The following is a 21,777-nucleotide window of genomic DNA, read 5'->3' as shown; positions in this document are numbered from 1 at the left end:
GTCTCCAGCACCAACTGGCTGTCCAGCAGCTCGATCCAGGTCAGTTCTGACAGTGGATCCTGGAGTTAGGGGAGGAGGAGGGCTGTGTCCCGCAAGAGTGCCCTCACTTCAGACATAGCTGCATATGGGGTGCCTGGGCTACCCACACTGCCGCCTGATGAGCTGCAAGCGTGGGGCTTCCAAGACTCAGCCTCAGGTTCAGGAATGTGCTAGAGTGACTCTCGGACTCAGGAAAGCACTCTACTTCCCATTATGGTTTGTTCTAAAAAATATAAGTCGGAAACAGCCAAACAGAAGAGGCGGTGTGGAGGCAAGGTGTTGGGGAAGGACACGGGTCTTCCCTGCCCTATCTCGGCACTCCACCCTCCCAGACCCTGTTGTTGAGGGGGTTTATGTTGTTTTCATTATGTGGGCACAATTGACTAAGTCATTGATGATTGAACTCCTTCGAGCTCCTCTTCTCTCTCCACGGGTGGGAGTGCTGAACGTGCCAGCTTGGCACTTGCTTGGTTTTTCACATGGTTGGTTTTTCTGGCAGCCAGCTCCCTCTTCCTCCAAGAGTCATCTCATTAGCATAAAGGCCTGTATCGTTGAAAGGGGCTTGTTAGGAATGATAAAGTGCTCTCCTGCCTCTCAGGAAACTCGTAGGGTTCTGGGAAATCTGTGCCAGGAACCTGGGACAAAGACCAAATATAGATTTTTCATTATGCCCCACATATATACTGACTTTTTACTGTGCATTGTGAAAGAAAAAATTATTCTGATACTTGTTAAAATAGAAAGGACGACTTTATTCGGGACTATCATGATAGGTGACAAGACGGTCTTGTGGAGAAGAGAGATCAGGTTCAGCTCTGAATACAAGCAAGACAATTGGGCGTTTAGCTCTGAGGAGCAGATGGAGGAGTGGGGGGCGGAGGAGGGGAGACATCAATGCCATTGGGCTCCTTAGTGGTGACTGAAGTCTCCAGTCAGCAGAGCCTCTGTGTATCCTAAGGTGCCATGAAAATTTTATTTTCTATCTTACATGACATAAAAAATGGTGGGAGAGACAGCAGTGGCACATTGTCTTTATCATCAGGCAAAACTAGAGGTAAATCCTGCCTTTGCTATCAGCAAAGTAACCTTTCAGAACTTCCTGTTTGCCAACTGTTGTGAGGATTGAATTATGTCATGATTGTGGCACATATTAAATTCTTAAGTAGTCCTAGCCCAACAAGCAGAACAAGTGAATATGTTTGCCCCTTTATACACCAGATGCCATCTTTGGGCATTCTCCATGCCGTGGTTCCCTTCCCGGAACCTGCGTATCTTGTGGTCCTTCTGGAAGGAGCAGTGTGTGTATGCATTCATTCAGCTCTCATTCATTCAGCTCTCAAGACACCTGCTTGTGTCCCTCTTGGATGGCCAGATGCTGTAGGCAGCAGTGTGAGGAAACAGCATCTGAAATGTTCCAGGGGCTGGGAGGTGCACGGGGTGTGTGCTTAGTGGCAGATGTTTATTGGATGAAGAGATAGGTTTTTACCTAAGAGAGATTTATATTCTGGTGGGAGAGTATTTTGGTCCACTCGGCCTGTTCTCACAGAACACCAGAGACTGGGGAGCTGATGAACAACACAAATTTATTTCTCACAGTTCTGGAGGCTGGAAGTCTAAGACTCACACGCCTATAGATTTGGTGTCACGTGAGGGCCCATCTCCTAGTTCGTGGACAGCAGGTCTCTTGCTGTGTCCTCATGTGGCAGAAGGGGTGAAGGAGCTCCATGCGTAGAGTTTCTTTCGTAAGGCACTAGTCCTTCTCCTGAGGGCTCCACCCTCATGACCTAATTACCTCCCGAGAACCCCCCACCTCCTAGGACCATCACGTTAGGGATTAGGATTTCAACCTGTGAATGGGAGGTTCCAGACATTGTCTGTAACGGAGATAAATTATGGAGGCATCACATTTTCTTTTCAAGAGGAGTCATAGTAGAGTTGTACATAAAGTGTTTTCTGAGCATCAAGGTGGCAGTGATTGATTCCTTCCTGCCTGCCTCATTGGTGAAAGGGATTGTCACACATTAAAAAAATAGTATTCAGTGTGGCTGAATATTGAAGGAGGTGTATGACGTTGAAATAATAACATTACAGGCAGCGAAAAGAACATTAATGAAGACATGAATGTGTAGTTGATCCGTGTCACTTACAAGAAGGGTAGATTTGGTTGGGGAGGTCAACGCGCAAAGTTGTGTGGGACTTTTCATGTCATCATAAAGAATCAGTTCCTGTGGTGTAAGCCTTGGAGAACCAGAAGCTAATGGATAGGGATGTCAGTACCTGGTAACACTGAATGGAGAATGTTTTCTGATTCTTCTCAATGGTTTGAGCAGCCTCTCACTAGGATTCTAGAAGGTCCCAAGAAACTTATTTTTGTGTCTGTTTTTTTAGCTAGTTCATTGTTCCATCCATTAATGTGGGCTGTTGAGATTTGACTTTGCAGAGCCATGCTACGTGCCTTTTTTCTGCTGGTGAAGGAGGTTTGATAAAATGGGAAATATGCCGTTACTTGAAAAACTCCTGTTGATTGGATAGTCCGTATTTCTGTACTTGATTTCATGCCACAATAATGCTAACAAGAACTTCCAACCTCTGGGGTTCTAAATCAGACACTTCATGGTTATCTTTTTTCTTCCACAGAAATAGAAAAGTTTCAAAAAGGAGAAGGCAAGGATGAAGAAAAGTACATCGATGTGGTGATTAATAAGAACATGAAGCTGGGACAGAAAGTGTTAATCCCTGTAAAGCAGTTCCCTAAGGTAAGACAGCGAGGTTTGCAGGTTGTGGCAAGCCTAATCACAAGGGAGCAGATAACTGAGTTTATGTTCTGTTTGATATTTTCTTGAGGTGTTTTCCTTTAGCATAGCCCTCCCCTACCTCATACCAACACAGGCACACTTTTAAAAAGTTAATTAAAAATTAAAAACTTACTTAGTGATCTTATCTTTTTCTGTTTGACTTTAATGTGAGTTAGGGAGCCCTAAAGAATTATGCTTCTGAATCATCCTAGTGATGTGACTCTGGATAACCTACGTAACTTCTACTTTAATTTCTTAATTTGTAAGATGAGTTTGGATTGTTAAGAATTAAATAAGATTATCCATATTAAATGCTTAGCATTGAGTGTAAATACATGAATATTCAAAATATTATCTACTCTGCTTCTCGGTTCCAGAAAAACGTTATTTCTCATTTATTGCAAGCGCTATGTCATTGAACATGATTACAATAGGTGCTTCAAAGTTTTCTATCTGATTCTAAATCTTGGCATTTTAAGTTTGGCATGATTTGATACATTGATACTCTTTCTATCTTATTTTTCTCTCTGGTGAGTGTTCTTGGGCATTAATGCATACTGTTACGTACACTGGTAGTCCATTACTTTTGACTGCTCAGTAGTAGTCCATTATCTGAATACACAACAATAAATTTATTCATTCATTCACCAGGGCAGTTTTCAGTTTCAGGTTATTATAGATTAAATTACTGTGAACATTTTCATACAAGTTTTCATACATTTTCATACATTTTGTGTTGTGTTTTTATTTCTTTTGAGTAAATATACACATAAGATTTAACTTGCTATATATTTAATTTTCCAAGAAATTGCCATACTTTTCCCCAAAGCAACCATACCTTGTTGCTTTTCCAGGAACAGTGCGAGCCAGTTGTAGTGGCCCTATATCCTCATCAGTGTCTGATGTTCTCAGTCTGTTGAATTTGTGACCATTTGGATCATATGTTGGTATTTTCCTGTGGTGTTTATTAGCATTTCCCTGATTAGTAATGATGTGTCCATTTCATGTACTTACCGGCCCCTCCTGTATCTTCTGTTTTCGAAGTGTCTTTTAAGGTCCTTTGCCTATTGTAAACGGTCTGTATGTCTTCTTGTCATTGAGTTGTAGGAGCTTTTCTAAATGTCCCAAAATAAGTCCTTCATTAGATGTATTTTGTGAATATTTGGCTCAGTCTCTGGCTTTCCTCTTATTTTCTTCATAGTGTCTTGTGATCTGTAGAAGTTTTTAATTTCCTGATGTCTGTCTACTATATCAAGTTTTCTTTCCTCTTATGATTATTACCTTCTGTCGACTAACAAATCTTTGCCAGCTTCAAAGAGATGCTAGAGTTGTTTATAAGTTATAAAGCTAGTCTCCTGTGTTTCTCTAAAAGCTTTACCATTATAGTTTTTACTTTTAGGTCTATGATACATTGCAAATTGCTTTTTGTTTATGTTGTGGTGCAGAGGGTTCAAAATCCATTTTCTCTCCATGTAGATATCCAGTTTTTCCAGTACCTTTTGTTGAAAAATGTTTTCCTCTCATTGATGGTGTTAGCACCTTTGATGAAAATTACATAACTCTGTAAGCGGGGGTCTATTTTTTGCACACTCATTTTTGTTTCATTCATCTATTTATGGATCCACATGCCATTACCATACTATCTTCATTACTGTAGCTTTTTATAATAAGGCATGAAGTTGAGTGATGTGGTCCCTTCAACTTTGTCCTTTCTTTTTAAAGACTTCTTATATAGAGGTCCTTTTTAATTCCATGTAAATTTAAGAATTATTTTATTAACTTTCACAAAACATTCTGCTGGGATAATGATTACAGTTGCACTGTATTGATTAATTTATGGAAATACTACATCTTAATAGCATTGAGTCTTTTCTTCCTTGACATAGTGTATCTTTCCATTAATAGATTTTTATTTATTTTTTAATTTTTTTCTATTAATAAATTTTTAAATTGCTATTAGCATTTTATACTTTTCAGGGTAAAACTCTTAGTTGCGTTTTGTTAAATTCATTCTTAAATCTTTTTGTTTTTTTGGTATTATTGTACAATGGATATTTTAAAAGTTTATTTTCTATATTTTGCCTTCTAATAGAAAATTAGAATATTGACCTTACATTCTGCTACCTTGCCAAATTCAATTGTTTTCATGATTTTTTTTATAGATTACTTAGGATATGCTGTGTATACAGTCTTATCACCTACAAAACAGTTTACTTCTTTCCCTCCAATTTTTATGCTTTTTATTTATTTACCTTACATTATTGTATTGGCTAGGATCTCTGTGTAATGCTTGAGTACAAGCAGTGAGATTAGGCCTTCTTTCCTTGTTCCCAGAATGGAAAGCATTAAGAGTGGTAACAGCCAGGGGGTTTTGTAGATGCCCTTTGTTAGGTGGAAGAAGTCCCCTTCTGTCTCAGTTTTGCTAAGAGATTTGATCCTGACTAGCTGGTGAATTCCGTTGAATGGCCTTTTCTGTGTCTATTGAAATGAACGTATAAGATTACTTCTTTTTTTTTTTTTCTCCCAATTTATTTATTTTCAGAAAAACAGTATTCATTATTTTTTTCACCACACCCAGTGCTCCATGCAATCCGTGCGTGCCCTCTATAATACCCACCACCTGGTACCCCAACCTCCCACCCCCCCGCCACTTCAAACCCCTCAGACTGTTTTTCAGAGTCCATAGTCTCTCAGATTACTTCTTTATACTGTTAATATAGTGAATTTTATTGATTGATTTGTCTAAATTAAACCAACTTTGGATTCGTGGGTTAAACCCTACTTATTATTATCTCTTACATATTGTTGGGTTCAAATGCCTATATGTTCATGGGCAATACTGGCCTATAATTTTTTTTTTCATATATAACATATTTGTCAGATTTTAATATTAGTGTTATGCTGGTTTCATATAGTGAGGAGTATTCCTTTCCCTTTTTATTTTTTTTTTTAGCCCCAAAGAATTTATGTCAGTCTGATGCTGTTTCATCCTCAATATCTGAAACCTTTTGAGCCTTCAGTTTGATGGTGAATTCAAAGTCTTTAATTGACATGGTGCTAATCAGATTTCCATTTCATCTTTTGTGGTCTCCCCCCCCACCCCCTGACAAGAGATTTATCTATTTCATCATAATATTTTAGCTATTACTTTTTCAAATATTTTTATGCCCCTTTCTTTCTCTACCTTTGGAAACCAGTTACATGTATGGTCACCATTTTGATATTCTTAGAATGGTTCCTCTATCTCTTTTCTCTATTCCCCTCTCCTTGCCCCATTCTTCAGATCGACTTATACTTCTGAATCTTTAATTCATGGATTATCTCTTACATTATCTTCATTTTTCTGTTAAGCCCATCAGATAAATTTTTATATCAGGCATTGTAACGATCTGTTTCAGAATTTATTACTTGATTCCTATACAAGTATGTGTATACAAAAAATGTTCGTTCTTTTCTGGGATTTTCTGCTTTTATTCATTATAGATGTTACATTATTTTGTGTTATTGAATCAAGATAAAATAGGTGCTTTAAAGTCTCTAATTCTAAAATCCTAGTCATCTTGGATTTGGCCTGAATTGATAAACTTATCTTGATAGTCAGGCATAGTGTTCCAGTTATTTTATGTGTTGAGTAATTTTCAATTGTACCCTGGGGGTGGTGAGTGTTATGTTATCAAGACCCTGGATTCTCTTGTGCTGTTTGAGGAATGTCGGTGACTTTGGATTCAGACAGCAGACTTGTTGAGTATAGTGCACATCTCAGTTCAGTTCTTTTCTTAGTTTGACTTCTGCATTTGTTTTTGGCAACAGGGTCCTAGGGGTCAAGATTTGGGCGGATTTTTACACAAATTTGGAGCCCCCCCCCCGTCTCTGACTCTGTCTTTCCTAGTATCCCTCGCTCCTGTTTCGGCACTGTGATTGCCTCAGACTCTGCCACCCAGGCTAAAAACTCTAAACCAGTAAATTTGTCCAGGCCCACTCTTCCAAGTCTTGACTCCCTTCCAGAATCCCCTTGCTTTTACTCATTCTCCAAAGGCTTCAGACAATTGGTTTTTGTATTTTGTCTGGAGTTTAAGAATTTATAGTTGTTGTCTATAAATGGTCATCCTGTTAGGGGCCTACACAGCCATACTTGCAGAACTGAAGATACATATTCTTAGAAAAGAGAAAACTATGTTGTGAACATTTCATAGACAGATTCATTACTAAACACACCTTGGCTTACAGAAACCTTATAAATTGACCACTATGCTTGATATACTATATGCAAAATATGCAGTAGATAGAAAGATGGACACTCTTCTTGTCCTTAAATAGTTCATAGTCTGGTAGGTGATTAATCTGGAATTAATACTTTGTGATTATGAGTGAATATATGAAATAAAATATGGGTGTAAAAGTACCTGAAATAAAATCTCAAAAATTGTTTTTCACTGTCAGCTTTGATGAGAATGGGGGCAGACAAATTATAATTTGTGTGTCTAACAGAGAGCAGAGTCTATTTCAAGTACATGCAATATCTGAAGTAGGCTGCTTAGAATTCCACTGCTTCCAGAACGCTGAGAAAAGATATTTCTGCTTCGCCAAATTGAGCCTGGGAGTTTCAAGCCAGAGTTTTGTGAAAGCTAATCTGCCACTTGCCGCCGTTCCAAGAAGCAGCTTTCCTGCTGGTGTCAGTGTAGAGCAGCTGAAGGAAGCTGGTGACGGTGGGCGGGGTGGTGGTGGGCACCCACTTACCTGACACGACGGACCTTCAGCTGCTGGGGCAAGAGGGCAGTGCTGTTTGTGAAACTCCATCCAGTGAGAGGATTTCCATTAATTGAATATTTTCTCTCAGTGAACCACTTTGAACTCTTTGGGTGACAGCCCTGGACGTGAGCGTTTTCGGAGCAGAGCTCGGGCACATTCGCGCTCGAGTTGTAGCCAGAGCTGGTACAGTGGGAAACTCAAAGTAAACACTGTCTTATGGGGTGTTTTTTAAGACTTAAAGCTGTAGTAATTGTTTTCCAGAGTTTTCCTGTGGAGAAACCCTAACCCTTGGTCCTGAGCCGCGCCGCGGCTGATGCGCCGTAGGTGCCAAGTCCACGTTGGAACCGGGAGGGCCTCTGTGGTGTCCCTGTTACGTTGTGTTGTTGTCGCTTCACACATCGCTGAATCGGCCCGTCCACTCCTACTCCTAACATGAGCAACCCGATGTCCGGGAGATGGCATGAGGGGCCCACGGTCCGGGTGCTCCGGGCAGGCAGAGAGGAGGGTCGTGTGGACTCGGGGAGAGGCCGGCCCGGGAGCGGCCGTCCCTGAGGAAGCTGGCTGGGCCTGGGTCGGAAGTCAGTCAGGGCGAGGTCGCGGGGCGGCCGTGACAGGGAGGCCCAGGGCAGAGAGCAGTTGCGAAATTATAAGCCATTTTATTTGGCTAAACAGGGCAATTTCAGTAAGAAGTGCGGATTTTTGTAGATAAAGTGATGGGAGAGCGGAGTGCGGGGTAGGGCCGGCCAGCGAGGGCTGCGGCCGTCCCACAGGAAGTGACGTGTGAGCCGCGCGGCCGGATGCGGGGCTTCTCCGGCGCCTGGTGCTGGGAACCGGCCGAGCCGTGCCGGGGCGGACTCCGGGGCACGCGTCGGGAAAGCTGGCCCTCCGAGGAAGTGGGTTACACCTCCGCGCAGCCTTGCCACGCCGGTGCTGTGCTGCTGCGGTCGGGTGTCTGCTACGGTGAGGCAACGTGTAAAGCAGGGGACAGTCCCAGTTGGACAGTTATTTAGGGAAAATAAAAAAAGACACTTGACTCTAGAGCAGATGCTATGTAGAGGGTAGGACCATGCGCCACTGTCCGCTTTAGGGTATCCGTACTTCAGTGTTCAACAAATTGGTGCAGCTTTTATAACTGGGATAAAAAAAGATTGCCATTTTGGGGGGAAAATGGACCTGCAATTATTAATTTGGGAGAGACCTTTGAACAGTGATTGTTAAGATTTAGGGTACTGAGTTAAATTCTGTCAGTTTTAGTTGTAAGTTTGAGTTAGATTTATTAATGGTCTTAATCTGCTAGTTGTTTAATCTATTCTAATATATGCATACTAATTATATATGCATACTATTCTAATATATGCATACTATTTTCAAGTAACATTATATTAATCAACATGGTTTATTACATTGAATGTCTTCCTATTATGACCATATTTTGAATTTGATTTATTTCCTGTTTCACAGAAGCTCTTAGGCTAAGGGTCTTGAGAGAGAGAACAGAGAAGTACTTACAGAAACATGTTCCGTCCTGGAGTTTGAATTAAAGCTCAAAAAGACTTTCTTTTTAAAAGTTGGTTTGCATTTTTCGCTTGTAGCATGTTGCAGACAAGTAAAAGTCTGAATTTACTACAGGGTAGAAACCTATTTTATAGAAATCTTGATGGGTTTAAAAATTTCCCACAGTAGTATTTTGACAGTTATGTTGGTATGTTAACACTTGCCTTTTATGTGACTCCTAATTGATTTTCAGAGACATATACTATTTTTCCAGAGGCTCAGTGTGAAAATAATGTTTATTTTTTGTGTCCATTTGGTAGTTTATCTGTAGAAATAACATGATAGCATACTTGTGCGTATGGTACTTGTATGTATGTATGTTAGGTACCATTACAAAAGTTGATGTTGGTGTCCAGTGGGGATTTTGAAACTTATTGACATCAAGGAAGGCTGATACTAAAAATAATCACTTCAAGACACCTGTATTTGATATGATAAGTTGTGATTAGTCTCCCTCCTGCTATGCATTAACTTTTGGGACACCATGATAAAGTAGGAAGGTCACTCTGGACTCCAGTACCTCAGGGAATGTACTGACCTGTAAGGCTGCTGTTTGACCATGCACCATCCAGGTCAACCTCCCTCCATCTCAACAGCCCACACCTCTCAGGGAACCGAGAGCCATGTGGTCGCAGGTAGAGATGGAGGGGTGCATCTGCAGAGGCTGTTTTCCCCACTATTATGATCTTGTGACACATTCTGGTGTCATGATAATTAGAAAGTTATTTAAATTGGTATTTGTAAATATGATAGCAACTCAAAAATATTATGAAGAAATTTCAAATCTTATGCTGTGACTTTTCCTTTGTTCTCTTTAAATAATTTTCTAATTCTTTATAGATTGATTTTTCTTTATAGTTCTTGATTATTGACCAGGAAAATAGCACTTAAACCTAGATTTAGATTTGTTAAGTGGACTCCAAAACCAGCCAGGCATAAATTATGGGGCTTCTGAAAGAATTTGTGTTCCTGGAGAATATTATTTATGTTCCTGAAACATAGACAGAACCAAATTTTATTACTTTAATTCCTCCTCTTCTTGGCAAACCTACACTTTCTCCTGTGTTCTTATTTCACTGAATGACAACACACATACATACCTAAGTTCCCAAGCCTGAAATGGTGTGTGATTTTTGTCTACTAGCTTCTACTTGATTTACCTCCTCCCCCTCCATTCTTGAAATGCCATGACTTTTGCATTTATTATTTTTACTTCCTCAATTAATTACAATTCATCTCTATGTTTGTATTCTATTACTGTTTCTTTATTTATGCTGTTGTCCCTTGCCCATCTTATGGAACAGGCTCTTGTCCAGATCAGTTTCTTGCCTTTTGATTCACAACCTCACAGCCAGTATGTTGAAGTCTGGGAGTTTCTGGTTAAAATTTCAATCTCATTTTTGGATAGTTTGCTTTTTCTAATTCGTTTTGTCATCTGCCCTCCCAAGGAGTAGAATCCAGCCTTGAGCAAATAGAGATAGAAAGTAATGTAGATTATTTCATATTGCACATTATTTGTGGATGCCTGTATGTATGGATTTTGCCCATATAATCTCCTGGAGTTCTTTGTACGTTTCATTGATTTTTAGAGTTGCTGATGTCTAAATAAGTTGAGCTCTTTGCTGTTTAGAAGTCAATACTATGTTAAAGTTACAATCAATGTGACAGCACCAAATAATCTTCACTACCAGTAATACTTAGTGATTTGCGGTTGGCAAATTAATAAACTTAAATAATTATTTTTATCTGTAGCTTTAATAGATCACAATAATTTCTGCAGCAAAGAAAATCAATAAAAACTGTGTTGATTAGTGCCATTTGTCCCAGGATAAAATAAATTTTAATTCCACAAGTATTTCTTGAGAAACCGTTACGTAAGAAAAATGGTGACTCAAGTATGGGTCCCAGTTACTCCCAAAGGATTAATACTCTAATAGGAAAAACAGAGTACATTTCACTAAATAATATGGGGTAAATACTAAATTAACATAAGAGGCAGACAGACACTACAAGAATTTAAACATGTAAGAGAGAGCTATTTTTGGAGAAAGAATTACAGACGGAATTAAATTTAGTCCCTAAGTGTAAGTTCAGGATGTTAAATAAGTAGAGATCAGAGGGGAGGGCAGAGTAACTATTGAGCCAGAATAATTTAATTATGGGAAATAGTAGGTTGTAGCAGTCACTGGAATGAGGACAACTAGTCTGGAAAGCCTTCAGTGCTGTACTTGGGCATCAGAATTTTACGTAGCCCGGAGGGAGCCCTGGAAGACTGATGACACTGAGACAGACAACTAGAATGTATAGGGGAAGGTGTTCTATATTCTGAAAGAACTTACTCTTTAAAGTCCTCTTAAAATTTAGGAATGATTGATTTAAACACAAGTTTGGAATGTTCAAACAAATTTAAACAAGTTTGGCATGACTTTTATTCTTAGGAAATTCATCTATGTAGAGATGTCGTGGAAGTTATTGTCAGTACTCCAAAACTTGACTTAGTTACTAGTTCTGCTAAGAATCAAGCATGTTGTTTCTGAAACATCCACTCCATTTCATGTGGATGCTGTGGTCCCGAGTCTGTTAATAGGTTTAAAGTTGTTTGGAGTTTGGCATTTATGATATCGATTTAATTCAAATAAGATGAGTATTCTGAATATCAACTAAAATGTGGATTTATTTAACTAACCATTGGGTTAGTGGTTACATTATTGGAATCTAAAATGGCCCATAGAGTTAATAAAAGTGGTGATCTGGTCTTTCCTTTCAAGCGAAGGCATGTAAGATAAATCTCATACACTCTTTACTTTCCGTTCCTGCCCTTGGGTGGGAATCAGAGGAGTGTGGAGATTATGAACAAAATGTGTTTCTTGAGTGTCTAATTCTCTTTCCCGGGCAGGGTAAAAGCAAATGCTCGGGTGATGTTTTCCAAAGAGGGATGTATGTACAACAATATATTTAGTGCTAGAAACACTTGCTAGAACTTCTGTGTTAATGTATATGTATATAGCTTACGGTTTTCTATGTGTCAGACACTTTTCCAGCATCTTACATGTATTAACTACATGTAAATAATCTTCACAACTTTAGGAGGGAATGATCATCTCCTGTTCACATATGGGAAAAAAAAAAAAAAAAGAATAGAGAATTAATTTGCTAAGGGTCACACAGTTACTAAGTAACAGGCATTTGAGTCCCAAAAATCTGGCTCCAGAGCCCATGCTTTTGTTCAAAAAATTAAATTTAATATTAGTATTTAGTACCTAGGTGAATGCTGATTCCATTACAGGGTTCATGATAGTGCCTGCAGTTCTGTGCACACGGAGGCCGTATCTTCCAGTAGGGGGGGGGGGGTTCCACAGTGTAGAAGGTCTCTCTAGGTCTTAATTTTCTTTCAGTGTATCTGGGCATAAGGCTGTGATATATGCCTTGGTATGGATTCATGGACTACATTAGCTAGTTTTAGTTAAATTTACCTTTAAATGGGCACAGATTACTACAAAAGAAACTGTAAATTAAAGGTCTACAAATGCATTTGAAATGAGCAAGAAAAATGGCGGCACTGATCGTTCCCTGTGCCGAGTCCAAGCTGCCTTGCAGCAAAGTAAAAAGAATTGTGATCCAGTTGGATATGGCAAGAAGAATCTTCTCAACTGTAAGTATTTCTCTATGTCCAGTATGGTTAATGATGAATCTTTTGCCCTAAGTATTAGCAACATTAACCAATGATAGAAGACATACAGAATTTTAAAATAAATGAGTGCCTACACAATACACACATGCACACAGACACATATGTACACACATACACATATGTACACACACCTATGTACACAGACATGTACACACAGACACAAATGTACACAGACACATGTGTACACACATACATACATTTTGTGTGTGTGTGTGTGTGTGCGTGCGTACATTTATATATCTCCTTGAGAGGTGTGGGAGCCAGTTGTGGAGATCATTCTTTGCTGTCTCATGGAAGATCTTGCCACACTTGAGGCAGAGTCCCAAAGATGCTTTTGCATTCGCCATCACTGGTGACCTGCTCCCTTTGTCCTCCTTCCTCTGTTACATCTTCTTAGCTCTTAAATTAATGAGATACATACTTCTTCCTGTATCCAAGCATCTAAAAAAAATTCTTTATATCCTCTCCTTTGTTTCACAGTCCTACTTCAGACCCATCTCTGTATTACTAGACTACACCGTCTGATGCGGTACCCTATTATTTTGTAGTCTTTTTCAGTTGTCTTTTTTAGCATTTTAATGAACTTTAGATTTTATAAGACACTCAGTTACAAGATGCTGTTGGCCAGTTAGGACCCAAATACCAGAAATCTGCTGCCTTCCATCTGTGCTTGTGTGGCATCCTCTAGGTTTTCTTTATGTTAACTAAACTGTGTTAAACCCCTGGGTAGTGACTGTTATACTCTGGGCATTAATTTTGATTGACATTCATCATTCTCTTTGAATGCATGAGACACTGCTTTGGCTGTTGGAAGCTAGGTGCTGTTGTACACAGTTGTTGAGTTGTTGCACAGATGAATGAGACAGGCTCTCTGCCCTCAGAGGGCCACAACCTCTGCCCCCGTTAGGGGATATAGGTAGGCAGGTACATTGATAGGCCTAGAAAAGACTGATGTTTGAGGCTATGAAAACTTAACTTTTTGATAAATGACTGCTTTGTCCTTGTTCTCTGTGCTCGGCTCTGCTCCCAGCGATCACTCCCTGCCCTTCCTTTGAGTCTGCCCTGACCTTGCGGCAACCTTCCTGTGAGAACTTGCAGCAGAGTAATGTGATGCTGACTTCTGGGCATGTGCTTTAAGGGGAATGGGCAGCTTCTCCTTTTCTGATCTTCGGAGCCCTAGGCCAGGAGGGAGCTTTGCCCTCTTGAGGCCACTTGAGGATAAGTGGGAACCCAGGATACCTAGGTGGGGTGGAATCAGTGAAAACAGGCAGAACTGAGGACCCCCGCTCACAGCGACCATCAGCAGTACCGGACATGGGACAAAGCCATCTTGAGAGTGGGTCTTCCCTGCCCCAGCTGATCTGACTGTTCCACATGAAACCCCCCCGGGACTTAGGTTGCTGAATTGTGAGCAAGTAATTCAATGGTTATTGTTGATAGCCATTAAGTTTTGGGTTAGTTTGCAGCTGTAGTGTGGCTGTACATAACCAAAATAGCTTTAAAGCGTGCTTTTCTCTCTTCCAGGTCAGGCCGGGTGTGTGAAATGACCCGCGTGTGCATGTGTCAGCTGCACGCCAGGACTGTAGAGGTGGCTGGCGTGGGAGTGGCAGGGCTGTGAGGGGGAGAAGGGCCATCATGTACCGAAGGGGTTGCTTTTAGCAAGTGTCAGGGTTAGCCCAGGATTTCATTTTGGTAATGAAATAGTAAAATGCATTTAAGAAAAACAGCGGAGGTGCAGGGAGCATTAGAAAGTTCAGTTACGGTCAGGGAAGGCCCTGTACCACTTGTGAGCGTGTCTGTCACTGTGATCAGGAGGGACTCCACCCAAAACAGAACCTGACTGTTAGAAACTCTTCCTCTTGTGCCAAAGAGTGCTTTCTATTTGGTGACACAGCTGGTACAGCTGTGGATTTTTCAGAATGGAGCAGTGGCAGCCGGAGATTGGAGCTCTGGTCCCAGGGCTCATGAGCTTGTTCTTTTCTCTTGTTGATACTGTCTTTTTTTAAAAAAAAAAAAAAAAAAAATTAATTAATTAATTAATTAATTTGTTTTCAGCGTAACAGTATTCATTGTTTTTGCACCACACCCAGCGCTCCGTGCAATCCGTGCCCTCTCCAATACGTACCACCTGGTACCCCGCCCTCCCACCCCCTGCCCCTTCAAAACCCTCAGATTGTTTTTCAGAGTCCATAGTCTCTCATGGTTCACCTCCCCTTCCAATTTCCCTCAATTCCCTTCTCCACAACTCCCTCCTGTGTAGCAGTGTGTTGAGAGTGGAGATGGGAATTAAGATGTTGGTTTCAGAGTTGAGTAAAATACATTCCCTCCTCTCAGGAATCTACATAAAAGAACAGTATCCTAAAATCTGGCTTGATAAGTCACACGGAAAAGCAGGAGGAGAAGGAAGATGCTGGGAGGCCCCCACAGCAGGAGCCCTCCGGGCCTGGGAGACGGAGTACACCGTGAGCAGGGACGGGCTGTGAGCAGGGACAGGCTGTGAGCAGGGACAGGCTGTGTGCAGGGACTGGCCATTAGTAGGGACTGGCCGGGCATGTACTTTGTCCCCAGGCACTCACTTTCCCTCAAGTGTGGAGTTGGCCATCCTTAAAGGAGTGAGTTCCTGTCAACAGAGAACAGGTAAGCAGTGACCAAAATACAAAAAGAAAAGGAAACCACCCAGATTGCCATCTGTATTTTAAATTCAGAATTAAGTCTGGATTCTTGACAGTGGCCTGTGAGGCCTGCTGGCTGTCTCTGACCCTCTTCCTTCCAGCTCCGACTCGCTCTGCTCCTCTCAGGCTGCCAGCTTCTTGGTTCTCAGAAGCCCTGTTGTGCCCCAGGGCTTTTGCACTAGCTGGTCACATTGCAGAAACAGTGACTCACGCCCTTGCTCAGCACACAGCTCCAGCGCAGCGTCATGGGCCAGCCCTCTGTGAGCACCGGGATGCTCTCTGGTGCTTTCGTCCACCGCCCTGGGTGCTCCCTGCCAGTTTGTCAGCGTGGTCGTCTTTGTGTAAGCTGTTCTTGTCACGGGGCTCTTGCTGCTGGACGTGCAAGTCCGTGTGAGCAGGGCCATCAGCTCCTTCTCTTTTCCACTCAGCCCCTGGAACGGGCTTGCCTCTTCACCAGCGTGGGTAGTTGTAACACCTACTGAGGGCTGGAACCTGATCTAACTACATGCTTTGTTGACTTTGGCAATATTTTTAAAAAACAAAGCAAAGTGGTCTTGACCTTGCTCCTGCAGATAAAGTTTTTGTTCTGGGTGGGGGGTAGTTATGAGGGCATGGGTCTGAGCAGATCTCAGCAGTGGCTGCTTCCTTCGCCCAGATGGCATGTAGGGGAGTGGCCTTGGGAGTCTCCCTGCCCTCTGATCTTCCTGTGAACACCTGGAGGCTGAGGTAGGAGTGTTGAATTTCTGCGCAAGTGTCAACTCCTAATTCTGTAGCTTTTAGGGCTTCTGCGCTCTCAGGGCATCCCACCCCAGGTAAGCAAGGAAGCAAATGCTGGAAGCTCTTTTCTCCCTGCCGGCACCTGAACTCTGCCTTGGTGTCCCCCCCCACCTTGGTGTTTGCCCGCCCCCCCACCCACCCACTTGGTGTTTGCCCTGGGGCTTGGGAGTTAACCTGCATTCTGTCCAGCTCTCTTCCTGTCTGTCTCACAGGGCAAGAGGGACCTTCTTTTCAGCTCTGCATCTGAGCTGAAATGGGTAGTTCTTGGTAGTTTTGAGAACCAGAAATGGCTAAAGTCAAAAGCAGGAGAGTAGTGGAGCCAGAGAGGAGGGCAGGAGCCGTGCTCAGCTGAGTCAGGACCCTGGAACTTGACCCTGAAGATGGTTGGGGGTTGATTTTGAATCAGAGAGGTATCCAAGTGAGCTTCGTGTGAAGAGCTCTGTGCTAACTGAGCAGACAGAGGTGGATTAGGCGAAAGGTTTTTGTGGCAGGCGAGGTGAGCGAGGATGGCGGCAGGGGCTGGGAGCTTGTGCTGTGACTGCAGTAAAGTAGACTGTGAGAGACATCGGTGAGCTCTCATGGGTCCAGTGAGCATTTATGAAATGCTCTCTCTGCACAGGTGTTGGAGCTGTGGGCACCAAAGGCCCCATCACTGCCATCACGGAGTGAATGTCTGGTTCCTGGCTAGAGTCAGGGTCCTACGGCAGGGCGGCTGCCCGGGCCCAGGAGCTCTGGAAGATAACGCTTGACGCATGCGAGGGCCCAGGTTACAAGTTCAGCAGTAGGGTTGAGTTGAAGGTCAATAAAGCAGTCCTTTGTTGGACTAACCAACTTTTTGGTGAGCATCCAATTAAGGGGACCTTTTAACCCACTGTGCTACCCAGGTACCCCTGAAGGGGACCTTTTAATGAAGATAGTGACATGTTCTTGAGGCTTAGTTGTTTATGAAATGACAGCTTAAAGGTAATTGCTCCCTGAGGAACAGTGTCACATCACAAATGTTGTTTAAACCAATTAAAGCCAGTTCGGAAAAGCATTTAGTCTTTACCAACAAAGAACATAATTGTGGGATATTACACATTATGCAGTGAAAACTCTATGTTGGTTTACCATCTTTGAAAAGTTTCCTATTTACAATTGTAACACTTGTAATACGGTAATGTATTTATAATATAATAATTAACATCTGGAAAAATATAATTTGCTTTGGAAATATCATTTTCACCTTTTATTCAAATCTAGGCACAAATAAAATTATTTATTTATATTTTTATTTTTTATTATGTTATGTTAGTTATCATACAGTACATCATTAGTTTTTTGATGTCATGTTCCATAATTCATTGTTCGTGGACAACACCCAGTGCTCCATGCAGCCCGTGCCCTCCTTAATACCCGTCACCAGGCTCACCCATCACCCCTCCTTCCTCCCCCTAAAACCCTCAGATTTTTTCCCGAAGTCCGCAGTCTCTCATGGTTCGTCTCCCACTCCAATTTCTCTCCGTTCATTTTTCCCTTCTCCTAATGTCCTCCATGCTATTCCTTATGCTCCACAAATAAGTGGGACCATATGATAATTGACTTTCTCCATTTGACTTATTTAACTTAGTGTAATCTCCTCCAGTTCTGTTCATGTTGATGCAGAAGTTGGGTATTCATCTTTTCTGATGGCTGTGTAATATTCCATGGGATATATCGACCACATCTTCTTATCTATTCATCTGTTAAAGGGCGTCTTGCCTCTTTCTACAGTTTGGCGATTGTGGGTATTGATGCTATAAACATTGGGATGCATATGACCTTTCTTTTCACTACATCTGTATCACAAATGAAAATGTTAATAAAATTGAAAGTTAAAATATATTACATTCTCATTTTAGAATATGGTAGTCAAAAATCAGATCCTGACTTCAGTTAAGGAAAAACTTTATTTGAAATATTATTACAAGAGCAGGGCGGGGGCCTTGTAATAAAGAGAAGATCTGTGCCTCATGAGATCAGTCAGATGGCAAAGGCTTTGCTTTTATGAGGAGCGGGCATGAGGCCAGCAAGGTGGGGGAAGTGGGAGGAGTGGGTGGAGGCAGCACGTCCCTACTGAAGGGACAGTAGATCGAAGAACGTTCCCCTTGAGGCTGGCGCCTGAAGGGGGGGCTGTCTTTCAGGGGTTGTATGCTGGCCTCGGTTGCTGGTGGATCATATTTAGGGGCCTGAGGAAAGGGAGAACTTCCCTGAAGTTTGATCAGGTCAGGTTAGTGGACATTTTCTGATTGATTAGTGGGGACAAACAGGTCAGCTAATCTTTGGTGGGGCAGAGAATGTGAATTTAAAGGGTCTCTGTCTGGCTTTGTCATAGGTGGGCGGTGGGTCCTCCACAAGTCCTCCCTAAATCACCTGGGGAGGAGTAGTTCACTGCAGTGAGCCATTCCTAGAAATGGAAAAGGGCCTGAGCTTGTCCTCATCGTCACTCTTAGGAGCACAGGGTTGGGTTAAATTCAGCATCTTCCCGGTGCTCAGCACTTACCTGATGCACCTTAATTTTCCTGATAACCCTTCAGTGAGAAGTCTCTCATAAGCCACGACTTGACTTCCTGAGGACCAGGAAGGCTGAGGAATTGCCTTAGTCACACTGCTGGTAAGAGGGTACCCCACTGCTTCAGAAGGCTCTGGCCCGGGAGCTCCAGCCGGATGGTCCTAGTACTCAGAGCAAATGAGACAGCCATGCCGCCTGATTTGTGTATTGTTCATGTTGTCTGAAGAATCCAAAACATATATTCAGCTAGTGTCACTCTGACCTTTTCTTGCTGCAAGTATGAACCTGGGCTAGCTTAAGTTTTTGTTTGTTTTTCCAAGTATGAAGGGTACCTAGTAGAATCTATAGAGAAATGGAACTCGTAATCTGCAAGAAGGACAGCGACAGGGACTTAAAGCCGAAGAAAGAGAGAGGAGCCAGAGTCAGTGACTGCTCTCCCGAGCGGTGTTTCTCAGTAGGGACAAAACTGACACTGTACACAGGACACATCTTCCTTGTGAAGGGCAGTTCCATCCACCTCCGGTTTGTGATATCCTTGGCCTTTGCCCACTAAATGCCAGTACTGGCCTACATCATCGTGACAACAAGACAGAAGTGCTAAGCATTTCCTGATTCCCTGGGGAGGTGATGCACTCAGGGGTTGAGAACCCGACCACCCAGCAGCCGGGCGCATTGCCGTTGTTGTGACTCAGCAATAAGGGCATGAGTGTCGCACTCTCAGTTCTAAACCTCAGACTCTCCTGACTTCCAGTCAGAGGCCAACTCCATGACTCGCCTGGGTGGCCTGGGCACAGTCCTGCCGTTTCAGTGTGCTGGCTTCCTTGGTAGCTTTGCAGATGGAGGGGAGTCAGTTTCCGGTAATCAGTGGGTGTTGTTCATATAAATTTATGTATGTCCATAATAGTTGAATTCATTAATTTATTACTAATTTGGCATGGAGTGTACACAGTCTGTTGGTTGCTCTGTTAGGTGATTTTTTAATACCTTTCTCTGTTTAATTCATATTTACTGATTCATCAGTCAGTAGGCTGAGCAGTCCTTGTGCTGTAGATGAAGTCCGGGACTCATGACTGTGACTTGACCTGGGACGTGCAACTCCTGCACAATATGTGCCTGGACAGAGAAGGGAGTGAAAATGTTTCTGACTGTCAAAACGCTCTTTTATGTCCTTTTTTGAATGAAAGGTTAATAGAAATTCAATGCAGAAAGAAAACTCCTCAAGGCATATAAAATTATAAAAATGTTTTTCCTTCTTATATAGAGTTCTGCAAGTGACCTTGAATAAGTCATATCATTCTTTGGACGTCAGTTTCCTCATCAGTATAAAATTAGATGTTTGCACTGGATGATTTCTAAGGTGTCTTGGTTTTTTTAGTGGGAAAATATTTAGCTATTAAAGGTGTGATATAAGTATGGCTTCTCAACCACAAGTTTTGTCTTATGCCATCTTTGAAACCTGCCAAAATGAATATAAATGAAGAAAAAAGGCACAAATCGTCAAAGACAAGAATGGAAGGCTGAGGCAATAACGGGCCGATGATGGGAGTGAAGTTGTGGTGGCTGCAAAATAAATGGACATATGGTAATGACTTAGGCAACAAGAGAAAGCAGAATTTGGGCTTACAGGGCAAGAGGAAGTGTCCCAGAAACAGGCGTGTTAGTTCAGAAATAGCTTGAGAAGACTCAGGAATCCTGGACGCCAGTTATTGAGAAGGTGGACTGATGGGCAGGACTGAAGAAGAGAGGACTAGGTTCTAAGTTTGGGTGAGAAGTGTTGAGACCACTAGATGCTCTGCCTCACTGATAAAACTAGATATCTGCTGTCTTAACCGCAGCAGGCTAGAGACTGCCCGAAGGGGTTGAATAAAGAAGACTTGGCCTCTAAGACCCAGAGAGATATGACTGAGGGCTAGAGATGCCACATTGAAAATGAGGAAATTATTTTCCTTAAATAAAAGTGTGTGTACCTACTAGTGGGAATCCCAGCATTCCAGCAGCCAAGATGATACCTCCTTCTGGGAGATTGGGGAATTCCTGTTCAGGGTAATGCTTACCTAGGCCAAGAGAAGAGAAACACAGATACTGATACTTAAGTAACTCTTGATGAAATACTGGCCTCCTATCTTAAAGTGAATTGTCAAGTCCAGTTGTCCAATCTTGTGGATGAAAGCAGGACTTCAGCTACTGTTTTGGAGCCTCAACCTTAAATTTTAAGAACAGGCAGCGGAGGATGACCAGCCACTTGAGGAAAGCCCATGATGTAGAAAGAGACCAATTCATAAAATGTGAATCTGTTGGAAGAAGCAGACACTATAAGCTCCAAGTGGGGGTGGGGGTGGGGAGCACTGCCATTCATATCTTCAGAAATATGAGACTTTATATCACTTCCATAAAATGTTTTTAAAATGTTGTAAAAAAAAGAACAAATAAAAGAAAATACTATTAGTAATTAAACATTTGATAGCAGAAATGGAAAAATCAATAGATATGTAGGAAATGTACTTAAATCCCCCAGAAAGTAAAACAGAGAGAGAAGGTGAGAGGAAAAGAAGAAAAATAAGAGAGAAATTTAGAGTCCAGCTCAGGAGATCCTAATAGCCAAATGATAGAATTTCCAGAATGATGAAGCAGAGTAAATGGGGAACCAAGAATAAGGTAGAGATGAGTAGGTGGAGACACTGATTTTTCCCCTATGTTGTATTATTTGATATTTAAACTTAATATGTAACGTTTCTATATTTTTAAGAAGTGATTGACTAAAATTAAATTTAAAAAGCAAAAAACACTACGTGTGAAGGTTAAAAATACTGTAGATATTTGAGTTTTCTTTGAAGACCAGTAAAATTAAAAGTAGGCCAAGAAAAAAAATAACATTTTGACTTTTTAAAAGTACATATTTTAAGAAAATTACTTCAATTACTATAGGGAAATTGAGGAACAATTTTCTCTTAAAAACGGCAATAGCACAGC

The 21,777-nt window shown here is 41.8% G+C and overlaps 1 protein-coding gene across 3 annotated transcripts in view; it reads left to right on the top strand.

Annotated features, from left to right (window-relative positions):
* Positions 1-21,777, top strand: part of KHDRBS3 (KH RNA binding domain containing, signal transduction associated 3) — a 185,986-nt gene that overhangs the window by 61,374 nt on the left and 102,835 nt on the right. For all 3 annotated transcript variants that reach the window (XM_044244904.1, XM_044244903.1, XM_044244905.1), the window contains exon 2: positions 2,677-2,795. In XM_044244904.1, the coding sequence (XP_044100839.1) occupies positions 2,677-2,795 (119 nt within the window). The remainder of the gene's footprint in view (positions 1-2,676; positions 2,796-21,777) is intronic.

The sequence above is a fragment of the Neovison vison genome, chromosome 4 (assembly GCF_020171115.1).
Source record: "Neovison vison isolate M4711 chromosome 4, ASM_NN_V1, whole genome shotgun sequence".
NCBI lineage: Eukaryota > Metazoa > Chordata > Mammalia > Carnivora > Mustelidae > Neogale > Neogale vison.
This window is presented reverse-complemented; position numbering and strand designations above follow the sequence as displayed.